This window comes from Cavia porcellus, unplaced genomic scaffold (genome assembly GCF_034190915.1).
Source record: "Cavia porcellus strain 051 isolate PalLab524CR breed Dunkin Hartley unplaced genomic scaffold, mCavPor4.1 scaffold_29, whole genome shotgun sequence".
NCBI classification, from domain to species: domain Eukaryota; kingdom Metazoa; phylum Chordata; class Mammalia; order Rodentia; family Caviidae; genus Cavia; species Cavia porcellus.
In genome coordinates, this window is record NW_026947512.1 from 10,955,041 (window position 1) to 10,978,471 (window position 23,431).

Sequence of the window (23,431 nt, forward strand, 5' to 3'; positions counted from 1 at the left end):
TACTGTGAGACGTGGCTACTGAGATGGAGACTCCCTGTGAAGAACTTGCCAGGTACAGATCAACAATCAACAGAGTGGACAGTGCTTAGCTGTCTTTTCCAGCCTTTCCTAAGGAGCCAGAACGCTTTTCAGAACGACTGATTCAAGAAAAGTTTGTTTTTATTGGAATGGAGAAGGAGGTTGGATCTGATGGCTTAGGAAAGTAGTAATCTTGTTTGGTTCATTTGGAAATGTTGGCAAGGCCACTCATAGGACAGACCTAAAGTCAGCCCTGATAACCTCAGTCTGCCCAGAGAGAGCTAATGCTGTAAGTTTGCAAAAGCAGATATATGGAATGCTCAGAGCTTGTAAACAAAACAGGCAGATTGCTTCCTGTGCCTTTCAGAAAAGCTCATAGGAGACACTGGTTACATAACCCTTAGAACTCACCCTGCGCAGTCTGAAACATACTCCGTCTCACACAGTCGGCACTGTTTGAACTAAAAGCAGAAGATAACTTTCCTCATTACTTCTTTCCCCTCTTCCATAGAAGATGGATCACTGGGGAAGTTTGGTTAGTAACTTTTGGGAGGAGGATACTGCATTTTTCAAAGAGACAGACGCTGATACAGACATACATACATTAAAAACTTACCTCTTCAAAAGTCATAGACCAACTACCGTTTTCAACCATAGGTACAAAGACAATTGAAAAAAAAAAAAAAAAAAAAGAAATATCCAATGAAATTGTACACCTACCAATACATTTAGGAAATGGCAGTAACAAAAACAGACATTTGTTAATGCTATTTTTTTCTTCTGTTTTTCTTAGAGTGTCATATACTCTAAGTTCTCTCTGTGACTCCAATTACTCAAGGCAAGAAAGTATACTTGAGGCAGCCAGTGGGCAAGTCTCAACACAGGAAGACTCATACTTAAAAACTCCTCCCTCTCCACACTGCTATTTGCAGTTTGCATGACTTATAGAAATGCTGCCTTTGGAACTATTAGCAACGACAGCAACAGCTTGAGTTGTTTATGCTGTGTTGTGAAAGCTGGGTGGAAGGAACTTCCTTGTATGACAGGATCAGAAGCTTTGCAAAATAGTTCAGGCAAAAGAATGAAATTGTTGAGCTAGGGAATGTGAAAGAAAAACCATTCCCACTTCACTGGCTTCTGACGGCTGAAGTCTGGGTGAAGAACTCCAAGGAATAGAAAATGTCGTTTATTCCGAGAGGAGAAACCAAAGAAATGTGAACTGGCAATCAAAAGAAAATAACTAAGCTTAAAAGGAAAAAATGATGCGGAAGGAGGCGGTTACTAAACTCTGGTAAATATTTTGGGTGTGTTGTCTGCTGCTACGATGAATTCTTGGCACATGCTTTTAAAGATATTTAAGGGTCAGGAAAAATGTGTTTTTAAAAGACCCAACACAGTGTCCTCAGCAACAACACATTCAATTTTTGCCAAAAAAACCCCCAAAACTTTAAGAGTTGACAACCATCATATTTAAATTTTCAGCAGTTTTTTTGGCATACAAAGATAAATGCCTTTCATATGTCAAAGTCTATATCATCTGTAAATGAACATTTAAGGAAGTATGGACATTTAAAACTGTTTTATGCCTTCCTTCTTTCTCACCGGATCCAGTTTTATCTTCCTGGTGGAAATTTCAAATGTCAAACTAAAAACATAATTTTGTCAGTAATAACTGACAGTCGGCAAAACCAGACTGCATTTCTTTTAGCCCTTAAAAAAATAATCTCACATTATATTCAAGTACAGGGGTCAGCAAACCTTCAATGTAAATAGCCAAATAGTAAATATTTTGGGCTTTGCAAGTCACACATCTATGTTGAAATTACTCAGTTCTGTCACTGTCAAGTAACAGCAGCCACAGACAATAACTAGACACAAAGGCGTGGCTGTTTCTAATAAAACATTATTTACAAAAACTGGCAGTGAGTCCAACTTGGCCCACAGGCCTGAATGTGTGGATCTCTGTTTTAACACGGGTAAGATTCTCAAAAAGCAAATGGGTTACAGAAGATGTAGAAACATATTAATGTCACCCAACTTCCTTAAACAGGAAACAAAACTTTCTCAAAACTAAAGGATTGGAGAATTCTGAAGACCATCAATAAGCACACTTAGAAACTCTTTTGGAGTGTAACATGTATACTTCCCCCACACGTTAAGTGTAACAGAGTCAGGGAACCAGCAGCATCAGAAACCGCCTGCTCCTTTTTAGCTACATTGCTTCAGAAGCTTCAAAGGGGCTCAGGCTTGCATTCTTCACCATCCTACAATAACAAATTCACTGTTAACCAGGCTCAAAAAGAAAGTGGAAGCCTTCTCAACTTTGTCATTAAGTTATCACAGACAGGCTGAAACAATCATGTCCATTACTATTCATTAAAAGCACATTATTTCATAAAATAAATATTTCTAAAACTCAGCAATAGTCTCTGTGATATGAAAAACATACTAAAATGTAAGCTTATTTTTATTGGTAAACAGCATTTTCAAATATAGATTATTTTGACTTCCATCAGTAGGCAGGGCCCAGCAGTGAGGAAAAAAAAGTACTCTTCCTTTTTTAATGAGTAACAAATTTAGCATAATGTAAGCATGCTCATTAGTCAAGCTTTTTAAAAATGTGATAGATTTTAATAGATATGTAAAGATGGCAGATAATACAAATACAATTAATTTTTACTCCAAATATTTTAATTATTTTTACTATGCACAATAAAATAGCTTCTAAAAATTATATACAGCAACAGTTGTGCTACATAAATAATAAGTATGTGCAAGAAAAACTTCGTGTAAATTTAGACAAATCATTTCTATTTGGAGTGCTTTTTTTTCTTTGGATGCAGCATTAGGGATGGAATCCAGAGCCTTATATACTATGTAAGCACGCAACTACCTCCATCCCCTTCACTTCTTTTGGTACCAGGAATGGAAGCTAGGATCTTGTGCTTGCCAGGCAGGTGATGTGCCACTGAGCTATATCTCTGGCCCCTATGTATATGTATATTTTTTTCCTTTTGAGACAATGCCTCAATATGTAGGCTGGCCTTGAACTCACTATGTAGCCCAGACTAGCCATGTTCTTGCTGCAATCCTCCTGCCTCCATCTCCTTGGGTATCACACTTCCATTTACATTTTCATTAAAAAGAAATTAAGATTGGGCTTGGCATGACGGCTTATGGTTGTAAACTCAGTACTCAGGAAGCTGAAGCAAGAGGACTGCTTGAGTCTGAGCCTCGCCTAGGCTATATTGTGAGTTCAAGGCCAGCTTGAACTACATAGTGAGACTCTGTCCCCCAAACACCAAAAGTACAAAAAAGATTAAGATCGGCATGATGGCACATGCCTGTTAATCCCAACCACTTGGGAGGCTAAGGGAGAAAGGTCAGAAGTTTGAGGCCAATCTGAGCAACTCAGTGAGACCTTTACTCAAAAAATGAAAAGTGATGCATAACTGCAATCCCAGTACTTGGGCGGCTGAGGTAGAAGGATCAAAGAGTCTGGACCACATATAGAGTTTCACACTAGGTTGAACTCAGAGTGAGACTGTCTAAAAAGAATAATTAAAAAATAAATAGGGGTGACATTCAGCTCAGTGGTTCAACCCCTGTATTGCACATACATACCAAACACACATACTTACCTACCTACATCCATCCATCCATATAGATATACACACTAGGTCTAACTAACCTCAAGAAGGAAGCTGAACATTCTAAATTTAATTATATTGAACTAGGATAATATATTTCAATAAGAAATTATGTACATAATATCTGTATACGGAGCCCAAGAGAGTGTAAGCATTCTATTCTTTCTAGGATTTCCCATTCTGAATAGGTCACCTTTATGGTGCTTTGGGATATTCACTGAATTTAATTAATTAACTATGTTTTTAAAGGCTTAAATTACATTTATGAAAGCAGTTCTTTAATTAAACAAGAAAAGCCTGTCATTCTCCAAAAGCAGATGAAAGCTGCAGTTCTTTAATTGATTACATCACCAGAAACTACTTTTCCCCACAATGCAAACAATTCATTTCCTAAAGAATGAAAATACTATTTTGATTTCTAGAGTTAGTATCTGCTTGGGTGTTTGGTTACTAGTTTTAAAAATGTTCTAAACAGCTATACATACCCATGAATGTGTATTTGCTAGGGACTTGCATAAAATGAAAATTACTCTCTTCATTTGAAAACAGTCAATACATTTACAAACTGAGTTATCAGAGTACATAAAGAATATTACATAAATTTGGTCAGGCATAAGTTCAGGAGGATATCAAAAGAAGTTTAGAATAAATATTTTGTATTTGTCTTCCAGTAAGTTTTCTTTCTGTCTTTTAGTGTTGTCATGAAATTAAACAAAAAGAGAACACTAAAGGCTATTAGAGGTCATTGTGTGGTTCATTGAGTTTTAAATACAAACTGAAGCTGAGAGCAGGTGGTACAGGCAGGGTGCACCTGTGTTGTCTATTCATCTACATAAATTATCTTTATGTGTGTGTATGTGTATTCCATGTACAACATATATTCTACCTAGAAATTAATGAGCATTACTAAAAATGAATGTCACCACTTGTGCTGGTCTTTTGCCTACAAATATGGGTACATATAAGATTAATAATCACTAGTTGGCTTGAGTTTTTATAGTAGGAAGGACTCACTCGTACAAGTATGGATCCTACACCAGTATCTCTGATGTCACTTTGGGCTCATGAACTAAAAATGAAGGGCCTGAGAATCATTTTCTTGGGATGTGTTGCTTGTTTTATAGGGATGGGGAGTAATTTCATTGACAAATTGGAAAATCGTGGTTTCAATGTACAATTCAGTGATTTTAGCATATTTACAAAGTTATGCAATAATCACCACTGCCCAAATTCACAATATTTTCACCATGCTTACTATGTTAAGGTTTAATTTTATACCACTACTATTTTTTCCCTTCTTTGTGGTTGAGACTGAGGTATTGAATACATGTGAATATAATGAAAGAACCTTAGACTGTATGTTTGCATATGTCATAAAAACAGGCACAAAGCACATGTTTAGATTAATAGCATGAGAAGAGTGACTGCTGAGAGCCTTCGTTACATTACTGGGTCTTCAATTCCAACTCTGGCTTTTCTGAAATTGTCCTCTCATCCATCTCTTTTCTTTTTGATACTGGGTCTTTTTATGTTGCCCAAGCTGGTATTGAACTTGTGAGCTCATGATCCTCTTGTCTCAACTACGAAGTACTGGGACTACAGTGTGTGTCACTTATCTATCTGCCTGCAATATCCCTTTAAGGTCTCCTACCAGATCCAAGAGAAACAGCATCAAACTGAAATATACCTTAGAATATCCTGTATGTATGCTGTATGTTATTTCAGAAAAATGATTATCATCACTAAGAGTGTCCCTAACTCCCTTGCCACATGGCAAGTGAGAGGTGGGCATGGCCCTTTAAGCAGTGTGACTCCCATAAGGAGGGTGTTACTCACCACTACATTGACCTCCAAGACTTACTGTGGTTGTTCATAAACTGGGCTCCCAGTCCCAAATCTAGGAATTATGAAGTGCTCACTCCCCATATAGAGATCTTATTCTTGACAAGATCAAATTGAGAAGATCCTTAGAAGTATTTTCTAAGATACTTTATGGCTCTAATTTAGATAATTAGTTTCTTAAACTACACATTGATCATGTGAAGGACCAAATCTGCTGATGGTTAGAAACTATGTTGTTGGGGCTGGGGATTTAGCTCAGCGGCATAAGCACTTGCCTTGCAAGCAGGCAGTTGTGAGTTCGATTCCCGGTACCGATAAAAAGGAAAAAGACAAAAAAAGAAAAGAAACTATGTTGTCAACTATACTGTCAAACTATGTTGTCATCTACCTTGAAAATGTAATTACAACTTCAGGATTGTAACTTTACAAAATGTATCACCAGGAAAAATATCTAGACATTATTAAAGGGTATAAGAATGTTAGATAATGTATGAGAAGCTATTACAGTACTACAAAAGAGCTACAGAGAGTATCTGATATGGGCAAATAAGAGTTTATAATACTGAAATTAACAGTAGCATTTTCTTTCAAAACAAAAACAAGAAAGCTTAACTGTATATCCTTCAATTATACACTATGTTGATAATCTTATAAGTCACTTAAAAAGGAATATATATCATTATTTATTTATACATACCTGCTTTGATACTAAAAGGATTTAAGACTCAATAATAGTTTAGTCTCCTCCAGTTTTTGAATACACAACTTTGATTTTCATTTCCTTCTCTTTCTTTCAGTTGAAAGCACTGTTCACAAATTTTATTCATAATTATGGTGGCATTAAGAAGATCAGAATGATACAACAGTAGGAAGGTTTCATTTGGATCTTTAATAATACTTTTCCATTGCTTGTTTCAAGCTTTTCTAAACCAGTCTGTTACAGGATCTACATTAAGGCTGAACTTATTTTAAAATGAAAAAAGAATACTTACTAAGGGAATAATGATGTTAGACATTACGAGCACCTGACCTGCTAGAAGTTGTCTACCATAGCTACTTAGAGGATTTTATTATCAGTTCTTAAGCCTGTTCTGTAAACAAGAGAGGAAACATACTGACTAATGTCAGATGATCAGGGAACAGTACTTAGGAGAAAAAAGAGGACAGTCCAAGGGACCGAAAGGGCAGGCCCATTTGGGGTTACATGATTATAATAATTCTTGGATAATTCAGTAGTAAACTCCATGAATTATTAATAACCATATTTACTGAACACCAACTACCTGCTAAGTACTTAACATATAGCGTCTGTCATCTTCATAACGGTCCACCAAGAAATCATACACATTACACATTTTACACGTGAGATGTAGGTTCAGTATTTAGTCCAAGATGCTGAACAGGCATAGATATTAAAACCCCCAACTAGGATTCCACGTCCTAGCTGGATATGCTTTAGAGAGCCAGGATTTGAACTCCAGTCTGACTACAAAACCCTCACACACCTTCTATCATGCTCCTCTATCCACAACCCATGCTACTCAATTCAACAACAAAGTGAAGACATACTGTGTGCCTGTGGTGTCCATGTCCAGCTCTCTAACCACAGAGTTAAAGACAACTCTGGTTACAAAAGTGGCGGGCATCCCTAGTAATTTCATTAATGTCACGACAGTACTTTCCTTAGCAGGGTATTTTGGCATTGGCAGGGTGATGATGTGAAGAGGGAGAGAAACACACTGTACAGATCTAAAGAATTAGAGCATGTTGAAGAGAGACAGTAATATTTCACAAGGAAAAAGTACAGCACTGACTCCAGGAGCCAGTATTGCTCAGTACCACTGAGGCAGTCTACCTTCATGAATGGCCCAATTTTTAAAAACACCACAATTAACTAGGATATTAAATTGAAATCATTGAGACTGCAAGCTATATACAATGTCACTGTTATCCATCAATTTGTGGAAATAAACGCTGCGACAAACACCGTTACTGTGCTTGAGATACCTTTGTGCCTTTTATTTTTCTTTCCGAGTGAGTTTATATTTTTTAATATTTGCTATAGACAGAGGTCAGTTTGTAACATCCTTGTGTCAGTCTTGGAACAGTTCACCTTCTAAAAGTCTCTGTGGAAGTGATCATGCACAGCTAACACAGTACTTTGTCATTTTCCTTTATTTTTTCTCCCATTTTGAAAGTAGAAAGCCACTTTCTTTCCTTTTCCCTCTCTTTCTCTCAGCTTCTTATGAAGAGTCCCAGTATAAGGCAACAGCTTGGAGTTACCTACAAATATACAAACTGAAAGAAAAGAAATACGGTTGGCTACTTGGGAGTCTGAAATAAAGACACACCCGGACAGTTAGCGTGTTCAAATAGAATTTAAGCCAATCAGAGTGGAACGGACTTGGCACAGATGCTGCTATAAGGGTAAAAAGCGTTTTGCTGACAGGTGCAAAGTGGATCCCCTACCTTGTATCTATCCATTGGGTCTTCCTGCTGCAGCTGGCTCTCCCGCATTGTCTGATATTCTTTTTCATACTTCTTCAGCTTTTTGGTTGGTACCTGCAAAGTTTGAAGAAGTGCATGTTAGAGAAGACAGTAAATTAGGAACATTTCTAAATGTTATTCCCAACTGTGTCTCTAGCATTCTAAAAGAGCATTCCTAACTCAAAGTTAAGGGGGTGAGGGATCTAGATGCTAGAGTAGGGCCTGGCAAATGTTTCCTATAAAGTTCTAGATAGTATGTATCTTAAGACTCTACACTGTGGGGGTCACAATCATTTTACTCTGCTGTTACTGTACAAAAGTTGTCCCAAAAGATGCATATGCAAGTAAGTGTAGCAGTGTTCCAAGAAAGCTTTATTTTATAAAAACAGTCATAGTTGGCTATCGATATAGCTCAGTGGCATAAGTGCCTGCCTGTCAAGTGCAAAGTCCTGAGTTCGACTTCCAGTACCAAAAAAAATCATAGTTTAGCCAGCTCTGTTCAATAATTTGGTTGATGCCATGACCTTGTCTTAGGTATGTATTTAATAGTGGCATTTATTTTAACTATATTTAGGTATAATTCATTCATAGTCTTTTATCTTGAAAATAAAAATTATTTTATAGAAATAAACTAATAGAATAATAAATATTTTTAAATGGAGTTAATATACTGAAACAATTCTAAAATTTGATGCTGAAACTCAAATACTAAATTCCATTCCATTTCAGTATGCTAACAGGAGTAACAGAAAATAATCTAAACAATACATCATTTTCTTACTAAAATTATGTCACCCTCAAAAGACAGTGGTGTACTCTTTTCTAAAAAGACTAGAACCTTATAGGATCTTAAAATTTTAATGATAAACAAGCACAATATAGCATGCAAGTCATAGAATTTGGCACTACATAAACCAGGGTCTGAATGCCCACTACTTATTTATGAACCACAACGAACAGGTATTTTAGCGCTCAGCCTCAGTTTCTTCATCAATTTGTCTTTTTTGTGTGTGCTGGGAATTGAACTTAGAACCTTGTGCTTGGCAGGCAGGCGCTGTGCTGCTGAGCTATATTTCTAGCCTCCTTTTTTCATCTATAAAACAGTAAGTAAACAAATTTCTACCTCGTAATAGTTGACAGGAGGATCAAATGCTATAACAGAGGTAAAGTATCTAAAATAATGCCTGTCTCATGGAAACTTAAAACTTTTACAAAAATTACTGTCAAAATTAATTTATCAAACTTATTCTGTTCCATATGACAGATGAAATCGACTTTCAGCCTTTCTTTAGACAATCAAAATTATAAAGTTCCTTTAAATACAAAACTTTTTTCTTAATGTTTAAATCTCAAAGAAAGAGATTTGGAAAAATAAATTTGTTTTTAAATTATAAACATGGTATTTTCCTGACTTCTTGAAGAGTCAATGAAGATAAGAATGACAATTAGTCTCAGTATCTACTATGATACGTACCAAAGGAGTTTGCCTGTTCTAAGTCCTCTACGGGTTACATTTCATATTGAATTAAAAATAAAGTATTAAGGGAAAATATATAAATACAAAATACGTAATATATACATATATATTACATAAGAACAAATGCATTAGGGAGAAAAGTGAGAGTGAAAAACTCCCAGCATGAATGTGATTATTATACAGTTTTCCAGATTAAGGATAGTTTCAATTCTCTGAAATCAAGCCAGAGACTTTGTTAAAAAAACAAGAACACTGGGATCATTTTCTTAGTCTTTTTACTTTGTATTGCCATCCACGAGCCCCATGAAATACTGCAATTATCTGCTTCTGACAACAGCTGGGAAGTTTCAGTCTGGGTCCCAGCCCAGTAGGAGTGAACTGTTCAGCAGCCACTCCCCTCAAGTGGCTGAGGGGAAAACTATCTCCCCAGTCAGAGCGGAAAGGGGGACACTTTCCAGGGTGTATCTGACGGCAAAGCCACTGCGGAACACTGCCATTAGGAACACTGATCCTTGATGTCCCATCTCCAGAGCCCTGCGGCAGCACACTGCGACCCACTAGAGTGCAGCAGAAAGGAGGCCCCACCCGCCCACTGTGTGGTCACAGGCCATTAGCTAAACCAGAAAGCACACAGATCATGTGTTAACAAGACAGCAGCAGTGTTTCCTTGATTTTGATGGTGGGGGCTCAATTTCCTTTCATTTTCTTTTCTATGCATATATTAATCATATATTCAAAAAACCAAAAATAGACTCTCCAGATCAGTAGCAAATCACTGACACAAAAATGGCACTGAAGCTAAGAGAAGAGGAAAGAAGTCTCAGGGTTTTAAACCGTGACAAAGCATTTCACGTATATCCCTACAAATGGGCCAATCTAAAGCACTGAGAAGACTTACAGCTAATTTACCCATCACATCAGAAACACTTTAGTGTTTTACAGCTGGAATACCATACTACTGGGTACCAGGCTGACTATCAGTCCTGAGTGTAAATATCCATTACACAGTTCAAAAATGGATCCATTCATTGATGGCTGGATTACATATTGTAAGCTTCTTCCGGAGAATTCTTTTAAAATCTCATTTTTTAGATTCTCACTAATACTGAGGTTTTTTTTCACATGTAAAAAAGTTTTCACTTAAAAGTAACTTGTTATTTATGCTAATGGGTTTATTTCAAAATGATTTTTTTTAATGGGTTAAACACCGTCAATAAGCTAATCCTTTCCCATCTGGCTGAGATGCAAGGATGCTGGCTTCATCTTGTTCAGGGAAACAGAGCAGACTGCCAGAACAATATGTTGCTAGGAAACCTTCCAAGCTTATTCATCTTGTGTTGTGGGGTGATACTGAGCATCTACCCATAAATTAGCACAATGTGAAATGGGGGAAAGGGTGAACGAGGAAGAGAAGAGAGCTGATATGAAACTTGTTATTTATGAAGTGATCAAAGAAAACATTATCTTAAACACTATCTTTCAGACAAAACTGTATTTTCTTTTAGGGAATGGAATACTGAAGTTTGAAATTGTTTTTATTGGAGGAAGGAACTTGTAAAGAAAACTTCTTCAATATTATCATGTAGCTTTAATTAAAAGAATAAATCCTCAAAAATCCCACAACTGTTTATGAATGTAATTAACAACAAACATTCATCACTTCACTACGATATTTATTAAAAACAACCAAGCAAATAAATAGAAAAAAGATAAACAATGTAGGCAAAATAACTTTAATGAGTATGTAGGGAACATTTAAATATCCAGCCAAGGCTTGACATTTTGGATTTGGCAACTACATTTTGGGAAGACAGCATTTTAAGAGACAACCAGTATTTATACCTTTTAAATCATTTATAATCTTTAGTGATATTTCACAATGTGCCTGGCCCTGATCTTTAAATTCATATCATAAATAACTATTTACATGGAACTAATGAATTCAAGCTCAGCCAAGACCGCCTGTGGTGTAAACACTTTCTTTAGGATGAGGAAGCCAAAGCAGTGGCCCAGTAATCTAGAAGTTGGTGGGTCTGGCCCCTGGAGCCTCCATGCCACTGCATATTTTGCCTTGTACTGGACATTTTCAGATGAAAAATTTAGTCTTCAATTTTATTCATTCAAATTCTGTCATTATTTTTGCCATATCCGATGGCATTTTACTATTTTTCTTTAAATGAATTTAGTTTTTTAAACTAGGTAAGGTAGAACACACCTATAATTATAGCACTTTTGGAGACTAAGCTGGAGGTTTGAAAATTTGAGCCCAGCCTGGGTAACTTAGCAACTGAGTGAAGCCTGGCCTAAGAAAAGAAAAGAAGAGAAAAGAAAAAGGGAGGGAGGGGAGGGAATAGGAAGGTAGCTCAGTGTGAAGATCCTGGGTTTCATCCCCAGCAAACCCCTTCCATAAGAAAATAACTTATATTCAACACATATTTATTTTATAAGAAAATAATGTTTGTTATTATATAAGAAAATAAATAGCAGTTAATACAGAAAAAGTGTTTCTCAAAAATGTTGCATTCTAATTCCTAAAGGATGTAAATTGCCACCTTGCATGGCAAAATGGACTTTGCAGATGTGATTAAAGTGAAGGACCTTGCAATGCGAAGATGATTTTAGATTACTGGGTGGTACCAACAAAGTCCTTAAACAGGCAATCTTTCTAGACTTCATTCAGAGAAAGATGTGTTACTGCAGAAGGGCCAAAGAAATCTCACACTGCTAACCCTGAAGACGGAAGCAGAATTCCAAAAATTAGGAAATGTGAGCAGCTGGAAAAGGCAAAGAAATGAATTGTCTCCAAGAACTTCCAGAAAGGAATGCAGTCCTAAAAATACCTTCATTTTAACCCACTGAAACCCACAGAAACCTCCCCAACTGTAGAATAATAAATTCATATTGTTTTAGGCACTTCAATTGTAGTTATTTGTTATGGTAACAGTAAGAAACTAAACATATTAGAAGTAATATCTACTCTTATTAGAGCTATTAAATGCTTACAAACAAAAAGTGGAAACTCCCAATGATGTAGGACCTGGGCGTGGCAAAGCTGGCTGGGGAAATAAGCAGGACCTGTCAGTTATAAGGTCCCAGGGCAGTGCCACATAATTCCCAGACCCCATTATGTGGAACTTTACTCGCTGGCTCTCAGGAGATGTGGAATAATGCAAAAAATGAGACAAGCCACCATGAGGAGCCGTCATGGTGTCTTTTATTTTTGCTTTTATTCTTTCCTTACTTTGGCCAAAATTAACTCTACAGAGCTACTTTTTCCCTTACCCTACACCCATTAACTTTTCAAATAAATTTTTGGTATCACTTTTGGCTGGTCTCATCTATTTCTTTGTGGCAAAAAGGACTTGAAATACATTTAATTGGTGAGCCATTTTTAAAGGAATTATCTGAAAATACTAACATTTTTGCTGAAAGCAAAATACCCTCTCACCCTTCGTATGACATACAAACGTCAGTATAAAATAAACGGCAATTGTTAACCCTCATAAATATCAGGATACCAAACTATATACCAAGCTTCAGCCAATGTACCAACTCATGCATTCTGTTTTCTCCCTTGTATTACTAATCACAACTGGCTGTGATACCTGCATTTGTTAAGTTGCACCTAATTCTTGCTAAGGACCTGGTAATATCCACTGGCATTTCTGTTATGGTTTTACTGTACTCCACATCTTAAATGATTGTTTAGGCCCTCTAAAATGATTTCATGATCAGCACTTTGAAGAACACTACACTAGGGGCTGGGAATTTAGCTCAGTGGCATAAGCACCTTCCTTGCAAGTGTGTGGTCTTGAGTTCGATCCCTCGTACCGATAAAAAAGAAAAAGACAAAAAAAAAAAAAAAAAAAAAGAACACTACACTAAATTGCATTGTTTCCCCCACTCCATCTATGCCCTCTGATGGCAGCATTTAAAAGTCTACACCACTGGGGTAGCTTTATGAACTTCACTGTCCATGATCAGTACCCTCACCTGGCATTTACTGATGAACTGAGTCCTATTCAACTATTATCAGGAATTAAAGAGAAAAGCCTAATAAGTTTAAGAAAAAGGGAAGTGGAAAGGGGATGGTGAGGAAATTTTAGTAACCTTCAGTCACAGGAAAGGAGAAAGAAAGCACGGTGATTATTCACTTGCCCCAATCTTTATGCAGGTCATGCGGGCCTCAGCCAGAGATATGGGAAAAACCAGAAGAGTACAGGTTGAATATCCCTTACAGGAAATAACTAGTAACAGAAATATTTCAGATTTTGGAATATTTGCATATATAGCATGTAATCAAAAGATAAGGTAAATGTTTACATAAACAATAAAATAACTTTAAATCAAGGGGAAGCATTTTGAATATTCTGAGGAGGAGTAAAGGCAACATGTCTTTTACTGTAGTAAATATTAAATGCAAACATTCACTGCTTTTGTTTTTCTTTTTGAGATAGGGTCTTACAGTGTAGTTAGGATTGGCCTTGAACTCATTATACCGCCCAGGCTGACCTTGAACTCACCACAATCTTTCCCCCTAAGCCTCCCAAGTACTCAAGCGCTGGAATTATAGGTGTGTGCCACCAAACCCAGCTCACTAAATTTTTTTAAAAATCACATATCACCAATCAACCATTTGCAGCATTTTCAGTTAAAAATACTGTGATGTGTATGATGTGCCCTCATTCACCATCTTCACTGCACCTGACACCATGTAACTGCTGGCTTCTTCCCTACAGTAAAAATGTCTGGAAGGATAAATATTTTTAATTCAGGACAGCAAGGCAGCTATGACATTGCATCCAAAGACACAAAAGAAGGACTTGCAGAAGTGCTTCAGAAAGTGGTAAGAATGATGGGATAAATGTGTTCAAAGCAAGAGAGAATACTATAAAGGGGATAGATGACCATGTGTCCTTTACTGTAATAATTTTTTTTTATTTTAAAGAGAAAAAAGATAAAACAAAAATTTCAAAACACAATAATTAGAAGGTAACAATGGTTAATACATTATGTATTGCTATCTTCAAATCAGTTACCCAGAGTACAAGCTAACTGCGTTTAACTGTCAGAACAATACTAGCACAAACCTTTCTCTTTAATGAACTCAAGAGAAATCAGCAGTGTAACTATCTTAACTATCATATGCATACATATACATATTATTTCTTTTAGCTTCTCACACTAGAGACAACACAATGTTTACACATGTGAGTCTGATTTATTTCACTTAAGAGTATGATCTCAAGTTGCATCCATTTATCTATGAAAGTCTCAAGTTTATCCTTCTTTATGGCTAGGTAGTACACCTTGTATTAAAATACCATATCTTTTTTTATCTGTTCCTTGGTTGATGGGCATTTAGACTGTTTCCAAGATCTAGCTATTAAAAATTGTGCTACTATGGCTGCACATGTATCACTGTGGTATGTGTAACGAATTGTAACGAATTTTTAAAAATTAAACATTCACTTTTTTTATTATACCACATATACCACATATATATGAGGTATCTTGGGAATGGGAAGCAAACATAAACATGAAATTCATTTATGTTCATATATAGCTTATACACATAATTGTAAGGTGATTTTATACAATATTTTTAGTGCACCTGTGTTTTGAATACATGTCATATGAAGTCATGTGTAGAATTTTCCACTTTTGGCATTGTGTCAGCGCTCAAAAAATTTTAGACTGTGGAGGATTTCAGATTTACAATTTTCAAATTAGGAAGGCTCAATGTGTATATACAACTTCTTTCGTTGCCTATTTCTCTCACTTAACCTATTATTTACTTTTATACGACTCAAGTAGACTGAGTATGTATTAATTATGTGGTATATTATTCTAAATAAACTTGCCTTAATAATCTTTATCTTGCTAGTAGTGCCTACCAGAATAATCATTTTATTATGTATTTTAATGTCACTATCTTGACAGTATTAATATTTAAATTTCACCCAGATTATTTTTAACAAAACCTTTCTTATCTCACAAATATGATTCCTGATTAGCAAATATAATCTTTGTACAATTAGGAGATCAAGTGATCTTAGCTGTGGACAGTCAACGTCATCAATGTCCTCCTGACATTGTGACAATTAAGATGCCTCTACATTCTTCCAAACTGAGGGTAGATGTTGAAGGTTGAAGGTTTGAAGGGCAGATGTTCAGTATGGGATTTGTACTGAAAATTATCAAGGGAGCCTGTGAGTAAAGCAGGGAAGAGGCCTGACCAGATTGTAAGATTATAGCATTGTACTGGTATCCTCTGACGTCCATATCCCTCAACAAGTTTGATCAATAGTAAATGGTATTTTAAAATGTGTCATATTGGGGCTGGGGATTTAGCTCAGTGGCATAAGCACCTGCCTTGCAAGCAGGCAGTTGTGAGTTCAATCCCCGGTACCGATGGAAAAAGAAAAATGTGTCGTGTCAAAAAATTGCAAATCATGTACAATGATAACTTAGAAAAATATATATATTTAATCTTCCCAACAAGACTATTTAGCAAGGGTTGCTCAAATTTTACAAATAAGGTGCTCAGTCTAGACAAAGTACCAAATACCATACATACACTTTCCAAAATACAACAACAGAAGTTCATAAAAGGCACAAGGGCGATCAAGGGGAAATCTCTCTGGGAGGGAGGAACATTTCGGTAATGATTTTATGATTTTCTTTTTTTTGGGGGGGGTACTTTTGAGACAAGGTCTCTATGCAGTTCAGGCTGGCTTTGAACTCACTTTGTAGCCCAGGCTGATCTTGAACTCGCAAAGATCCTCCTGCCTCAGCCTCCCGAGTGCTAGGATTACAGGCGTGAACCACCACACCCAGCTTCGGTAAGGATTTTCATTACAACTGGTTTAGTTAAGTTTCCTTGCCCACTTGAACAATACAATACTTCTCCTGTGCTCAAAATTAACACTGGGCCATTAGCTAGTATTCAGGACTTAAGGATTCTGACTCCATTTTAAATGAAGAATTTTTTTAAAATTAATAATGGATGCAAATGCTGATAACATAAATTACTGTTTATATTTTTTAAATCAGGCTGGTATGAACTCAGGTTAATTTTTTTTAAAGTAAATGTTTTGTTGCTCATAAATTCAAGGGCCTAAAATCTACAGGAATGAAAATGTCAAAGGTGTTTTTGTTCACTCCAACTAATTTCTCAGGATGAATATAAATTACTTCATTTAGTAAAATCATTGGATTAAAAATCAGACTAAAAGTATAGCATCACATGCCTTTGAAAATGGGGGTGGGGCTAGGATTTCAAGTCATAGAGAACTTAATCAAGATCCAGATCATGGATTAGTAGCAACAGAAATTCTAACACTTTGCCATAGTATCATGGACTTGGGAAAAGTAAACGGAAAGACATCAAGAAGACACTTGGGAAAGAAGAGAGACCATGTCCTTTGGGTTTCACCTAATCCTCTTCCTATTGGTCAGCAAAAAAAAATTATGTTGACTTTTTTAGCTTCTGGCACTAAGGAACTGTTGGTCAATGATATGATAATATCAAGTATATTTTAATACTTTAGGAGCATAGCAGTTTAAGCAAGTAGGAACAAAGAATGTATTTCTTTCTAACTGCAACTCTAACACACATCCCAAGGCCTACAGACATCCAATTACTAGTATTTTTTTTTCCCAAATTCACACTAACATGTAATCTACAGTGCCGCAATTGTTTCTGTCTCCTTAGAGGCATCTAACTTTCCCAATTACTCAGGCCTGCAGTGCATACAACTGTGACAAGTTCCTGGACTCAGTCATGAATAATTGCATAAGGATGAGAGGCACCTTCCATCATTCACAGCTCACTTCAGAAGGAACAGTGCTCATCAAAGTGTCTATGGAAGCTTTGAAATATTAATTTCTACTTCCTTTATCACATTCAAAGTTGTCCTGTCTGAATGTTATAGCAACTGTAGAAGACTCCTGCATTTATAGGATTTGCTTATATGTTTATTTATAGTTACTCTTCTCTAGTTCTATAAATCTAACTTTGCATACTATTTTTGTTTAACTCTGGCACTTTTGCTGTAGAGTTCTCTTCTTAATAAGTAATATATAAAGCAGAGGAACTTTTGCATTAAGTGTGGACAACTTTCAAATTTACAGTTTCCAGACTAGAAGTTCTACGGCGCTAAAGCTACATATCTAACAGCTAATTTTATATCATCACTTGGATGGCTCACATTTGAGAAATTTTAAACCTGGACTCATGCCACACCCTGAACCTCTCTACCTACTCTTCTTCCATTATTTATTTTTCATTAAGAAGTTCAAGTCAGAAACTGAGCAGTCACTTTTGACCACTCCCCCAGAGATACTCAAGACACCCAACCTCTACACAGTACACAACACAGCATGCTTCCCAAATGTGGCTCCATCATGGCATCTCTCTTTGAACCTCACTGGCAGTGCCCTGGCTCAAGCCATAATCACCTCAAGACTACTACAATGACCAGCGAACTGGTCCCCCAACTCCATGCTTACTCTACTGCAAATCTCACGATGAGCAGCCGAAGTCCTTTTATCAGATGGAAGTCTGATGTCACTCTCCTTCCTAGAAATGTTTAACTGCTTCTCTTTATACTTAGGAAAGAAGTTCCCAGCATGGCTCTGCTGGTTCTAGAGGATCTGGTCCCTCTATGCTTCCTCCCCTTAACCTCATTGTCCACATTTTATAAACAGCAAAAGGTAATCATCAGAATTTCTTGCCCTATTTAATTCTTCACCTCATATTTTTTAAATACTTTTATCTGCGCCTCATTTTTATAGTGTAGATATGCCATGGGTGGTAGTGCAAGTCTGTCTTCATGGCATTTGGGAGGCTGAGGCAGGAGGATCACTTAGTTCAAGGCCACCCTGGGCTACATAAGGAGCTGCCAGCCTCAACTACAAAGTGAGACTCTCTCAAAAAAATTCCCCCACAAGCAAAACAAACCCCCCGCCCAAAAGCCCAATAAAACAACAACCACCAAAAAACAAAAAACAAAAAAATCCCTCAACTATAGTGCAGGTATATAACTTATTACAAAATGAAAATACATGTTAGAGGTGCGTGCGCAAATGACTTTTTCTAACATGGATGGACAATCAAAGAGTTTTTAGGCAACTAGTCTTTGCTCCAGCCACACTGGACTTCTTTTATTTCCTTTAATACATCATGCTCTGCCCTCCCTCAGGCTTTTGCCAGGTCAGACACAGTGTGTTCCTAGCATGATTCCCAATAAAAGATCTGAGGTGTAGTCAGGCACTTTTATTTTTACAAAGCTTCCCAGGCAATTGTGACACATGGTCCATTTGAAAACTGATGCAGGAAAATACTGAGTCCCAGAATGAGAGAATTCCCAGGGCATTCATCAAAGTGCCTATATCAAAAACAGGTAAGACAGCATTTTATGAATTGGTCTCGAACTACAACTATCAGTTTTTGAGAGAATATCCATTCTGAGTTTCAAACAACAAATTTACAAAAATAAACTTTAAGAGAGAATAAACTATAAGACTAATGAGCTTTATTTTCAATGTTCTAAAGTATTTCAAGAATTTTTTGTTTTGTTTTGTCTTTTTGAGACAGGGTCTCACTATGCAGTTCAGGCTGGCTTTGAGCTCACTTTGTAGCAAAGGCTGGATTTGAACTTGCAAAGATCCTCTCCTGCCTCAGCCTCTTGAGTACTGGGATTACTCCAGAATCTCTTTTTATTGATTTTTTTAAAATTTTATCGGTACCAGGGATCGAACTTACAACTGCATGCATGCGAGGCAAGCGCATATGCCGCTGAGCTAAATCCCCAGCCCCCAGAATCTCTTTTTAAAGATGGGAAGTATCACACTCCAAGAGCAATAATTTGAGCAACACAATTTTTCTTCTACACTGTGTACAAGTTTGCATTTGAAACTTTGCTCTGCCAAATACTAGCTATATAATTTTATAAACAATTCATTTAAGCCTTTTTCTCAGAACATCAATTTTTTATGTTCTGTAATGGAAAACACAACAGTTACTACTACAACCATTTCCTTCCTATTGAGCACAGAGTGCAGGTCACAGCACTGGGCTAAGCGCCTGACATAAACTTGAAGCCTCACAAAAATGAGCTGATGTTACTTCACCTATTTCATAAGGCTAAGTAGCATGCACTGGCACCATAACAAAGTCAAATTCAACAGGCCTTGGTGACACCAAGCTAAAGCCTTAACTTTTGTATTTCATCATCTGAGCTGCTGTTCATTGAGGTGCCATACCTGGTTCTCAAACCCAGGGCCTCGATCAGTCTTCTCAATAGCATGCTGCAGTGAAATTAACTACTTGACTCAAAAATCAGTACAGTGTTATTTTAATACGTGAGCAGGAGATAATGAACATAAAATATTTGTCATATTACCTGCCATTAAAAACATGAATACCCACCAGGTATGGTGGCCTATGTCTATAATCCCAGCACTTGGGAGGCTGAGGCAGAAAGACCGCTAGGAATTTGAGGCCTGCCTGGGCTACATAGTGAGATGCTGTCTCAGAACAAAACAAAACAAAACAAAAACAAACCCCATCTTTACCCTGATAATTCTGGTCAAGCTAGAAAAAAAAAATAACAGCTGGGGTGGTTAACTCAGGAATGTAATTCTGGAGAAGCTTGCTTAAAATTCCATAAAGTCTTAGAGGCATGGATTGAAATGATATATTCTCCTCCTCCCCCAACCTTCTGAAAAAAACAAACCAAAACAAAAAAGCATGTGAAGACATAAAACATTCTGAGATTTACATCTTAGAATAAATCACCTTAAAGTACTGGCGTGGGTCAGTGCGCACACGGAACATGTATTGAGGCCTGCACTTTCCATGAGAAAGCCCTTCTGTGTGCATTATTTCTGCATTTTTTTTCTGTGTTCACTGTGTCTCAAATAAATAATGCTGAGCTCTTTTTTCACTCACATGTAACAGCTGCTGTGGGATTATAAGTATTTCTTTTACCGATTTTTAAGTCTCTTTTTCTTAGATTCTTTGAATTTGAAGGAAAGGAAAAAAAGACATTTAGACTGATTTTTTTTTAAGCAATACAAATTGTTTATCCTCACTTTGGGGCTACTATGAAAACTGAGATTCTTTCCTTTAAAAATTAAGAAGCAATAATATCTTTAGTTAGTGTATGATGTGAACATTTTCATTTCTTTTCCTTTTGGGAGAAGCACTCAAAATCTACTGTAATATCCTGAGTAAAATTCCATTTCTAAATGACCTTTGGATTAGAAAGTTATCACTGAGAAACTTTAGCATAGTGTGTGAAGAATAATAGATTGATAAACAAGTAATAAAAATGAAAATTATGATTATATATATTTATATAACATTAAGTTTGGTTACATGTTGGATGGTACAGGTCTGATTCCAGGGCACACATTAATCATATGTAGTCCCACAACTGGGCTACAGAAGGCCAATAAAGCTGTGTATTCAGAGTGAGCTAACTGAGCTTATTTGAAACTAGACTGTGAGACAGAAGCCAAAGAGTGACTGAGGAGCTAAGCAGGACACTATTCTCTATTACCATCAAATGCTATACTCCTTTGCATAGTGCTTCTGTACCACACAAGTGGTACAAAACCTGAAGGAGTATTTTTATGGCAGTTGTGTTAGCAATTAGATCAATGGTAAACACATCCCTTGCTAAAATACCCACAATAGGCAGAAGACTATAGACATTTATACTGTAAATTTAACTTAAGACTAATGCATAAGACAATATATGTAAATCTATTACACAGATGTAGCTTTACTAGACTAAGGAGAAATAGCTGGGAAAAGAAACAATCGCTTTTACTGTATTCATCTACCTTTATCATCAGCAGTATTACACTGCGTGATGACTGTATTGGCAATATCAATTTCTTTTTTTTTGTCTTTTTCGTTTTCATCGGTACCAGGGATCGAACTCACGACTGCCTGCTTGCAAGGCAGGTGCTTATGCCACTGAGCTAAATCGCCAGCCCCAAAATCAATTTCTTAACATTGAAAGAAAAACATCTCAACAATTTTGCTCATCAAAATCAAAAACAGCCAGGGATTTAGCTCAGAGGCACAAGTGCCAGCCTTGCAAGAGCTCGGTCGTGAGTTTGATCCTCGATCAAAAAAAAAAAAAAAGATCAAAAACAATAAAACCTGTCTACTCATTCCTTCAACAAGTATTTGTTGGCTCTTTACTATGCATCAGGCATAGCCATCCCAGGTCATATGTACAATCCACCCTCTCAAGGAGTTCACAGTCCAGTATGGAGAAAGACTTAAATAATCACACAACTTAAATAAATACTTATTGACAAAGTAAACTAGGTGCTCTAAAAAGTAAATGTGGAATGACAATAGCGCTGAACTCTGAGTAATTCAGCCAATAAGAATGAGCAGGGAGAAACAGTGTTCTGGGCACAGGAACTGATGAGTACAGCATAGAAAAAGGCAAGGCCAGCTATACAATTTAGCAGCTCAGTGTAAAGGAAAAATAAGGTCCCTCGCTTGAAAACTAGCATTTCCTGATGGTGACAGAGCATTAAATCAACTGTAGGGAACTGTGTGACTGCACAGGTCATCCATGAGCCCAGCTCTGGGCAAGACGGATGCATGTTTAGGACTGCAGACCAGATGCGGGAGCACAGCAAGGGAGGAATCAACAGATGAGAATGAGAGGTATGAGAAGCACATGGGCACTAGTGCAAGGTATGGGGCCTCCAAAGAACCATCTAAACAGAGTGCCTACTATGTCTCCTGCACCACTGACCTCAAAGAGCTGCAAAAGAGCTGCTACATAAGCCGGGTGACTAGGTAATTATTCAGTTTGTGCTGACAGTTCTTCTAAGGAGTTTATAATTCTACAATGTAGCACAGAATCTGCTAAATCCCACAAGGAAGTTCTAAGCACTATTTGTGGGGAACACATAAAGATTACTCCCTTGGGGTAGGGAACTGAAAATTGACTGAAATCAACATCCTATTTCCTTTAGGGCAATGATTTGACCCTACCACTGTAGGAAGAGCAAACACATCCAGCACTGTCCATGTCTCAGGCATTGTGCTTCATATGTAGCAAGGTAGGTGTTGTTATAATCCTTAGTGTACAGAAAGGGAAACAGAGGCACAAACGGTAAGTGACTTGCTCAAGGTAACATATCTAATATGATGGAGATCCATTAAAATCCAGGCAGTTTGGGGCCAAAGTCCTTCCCCTGAACTATATTCTATCATTTTACTAACTACATGTTTTGTTTTGTTTTAAAATCTGTATTCTATAATCGTTCCTTTTCTTTTTCTCAGTCTGTTGTCATTTCAATCTTTTTAACTACTTAGTTATTTACACATACTGCTTCAAATTGGCTAGGAGATATAAAACAATAAAAACAGTTGTTTCAAGCAATTATACAGCTTTATCATCCACTAGATCTCAACTTTTAGAGCCAGACTTGGCAGGAGCAGAAGTATAAAAAACATTTAGGTCTGAATTTCTGAAAGATAACATAGATAACACTACTTTTCTCTGTTATTGATGACAATCCCAATCGTTGTATGATGGCCAAGTACTTCAAGCACGATTGCTATTGCCTCGCTGGAAACTCTGAACCCTTCACTGATGGAACTCTGGGAACTCATTCATTGGCTTCAGTGTCCCCATGGCCCAATGCCAGACCTGCTTCTTACAGAACTGCAAAGCACATGGATGCACTCGTTAATTCAACAAAAGTTCACTACGCACAAGGCACTATTCCATGTGCTATGTGGGGGATAAGTTTATCAAGACTTACAGTACTTTAACATTTTATTAATATAACAGAAGTACCAGCCTCAAGTTACCATGGATGAGAGGAGAAAGCTTTCACAAACTCATCAAGAAATTTACGATGGATTTTTAGTAGAAACTGGCATGTAAGAACTGTCATACAGCTGACC

At 36.9% G+C, this 23,431-nt stretch overlaps 1 protein-coding gene across 14 annotated transcripts in view; it reads right to left on the reverse strand.

Moving 5' to 3' along the window:
* Rabgap1l (RAB GTPase activating protein 1 like) overlaps nucleotides 1-23,431 on the reverse strand; it is a 718,519-nt gene that overhangs the window by 30,284 nt on the left and 664,804 nt on the right. For 11 of the 14 annotated variants that reach the window (XM_063240009.1, XM_063240010.1, XM_063240011.1 and 8 more), the window contains one exon: nucleotides 7,980-8,072. In XM_063240009.1, the coding sequence (XP_063096079.1) occupies nucleotides 7,980-8,072 (93 nt within the window). Of the gene's footprint in view, nucleotides 1-634; nucleotides 7,809-7,979; nucleotides 8,073-23,431 lie in introns of those variants that run through there. The other 3 variants (XM_063240012.1, XM_063240019.1, XM_005005850.4) reach the window with 2 other exon arrangements.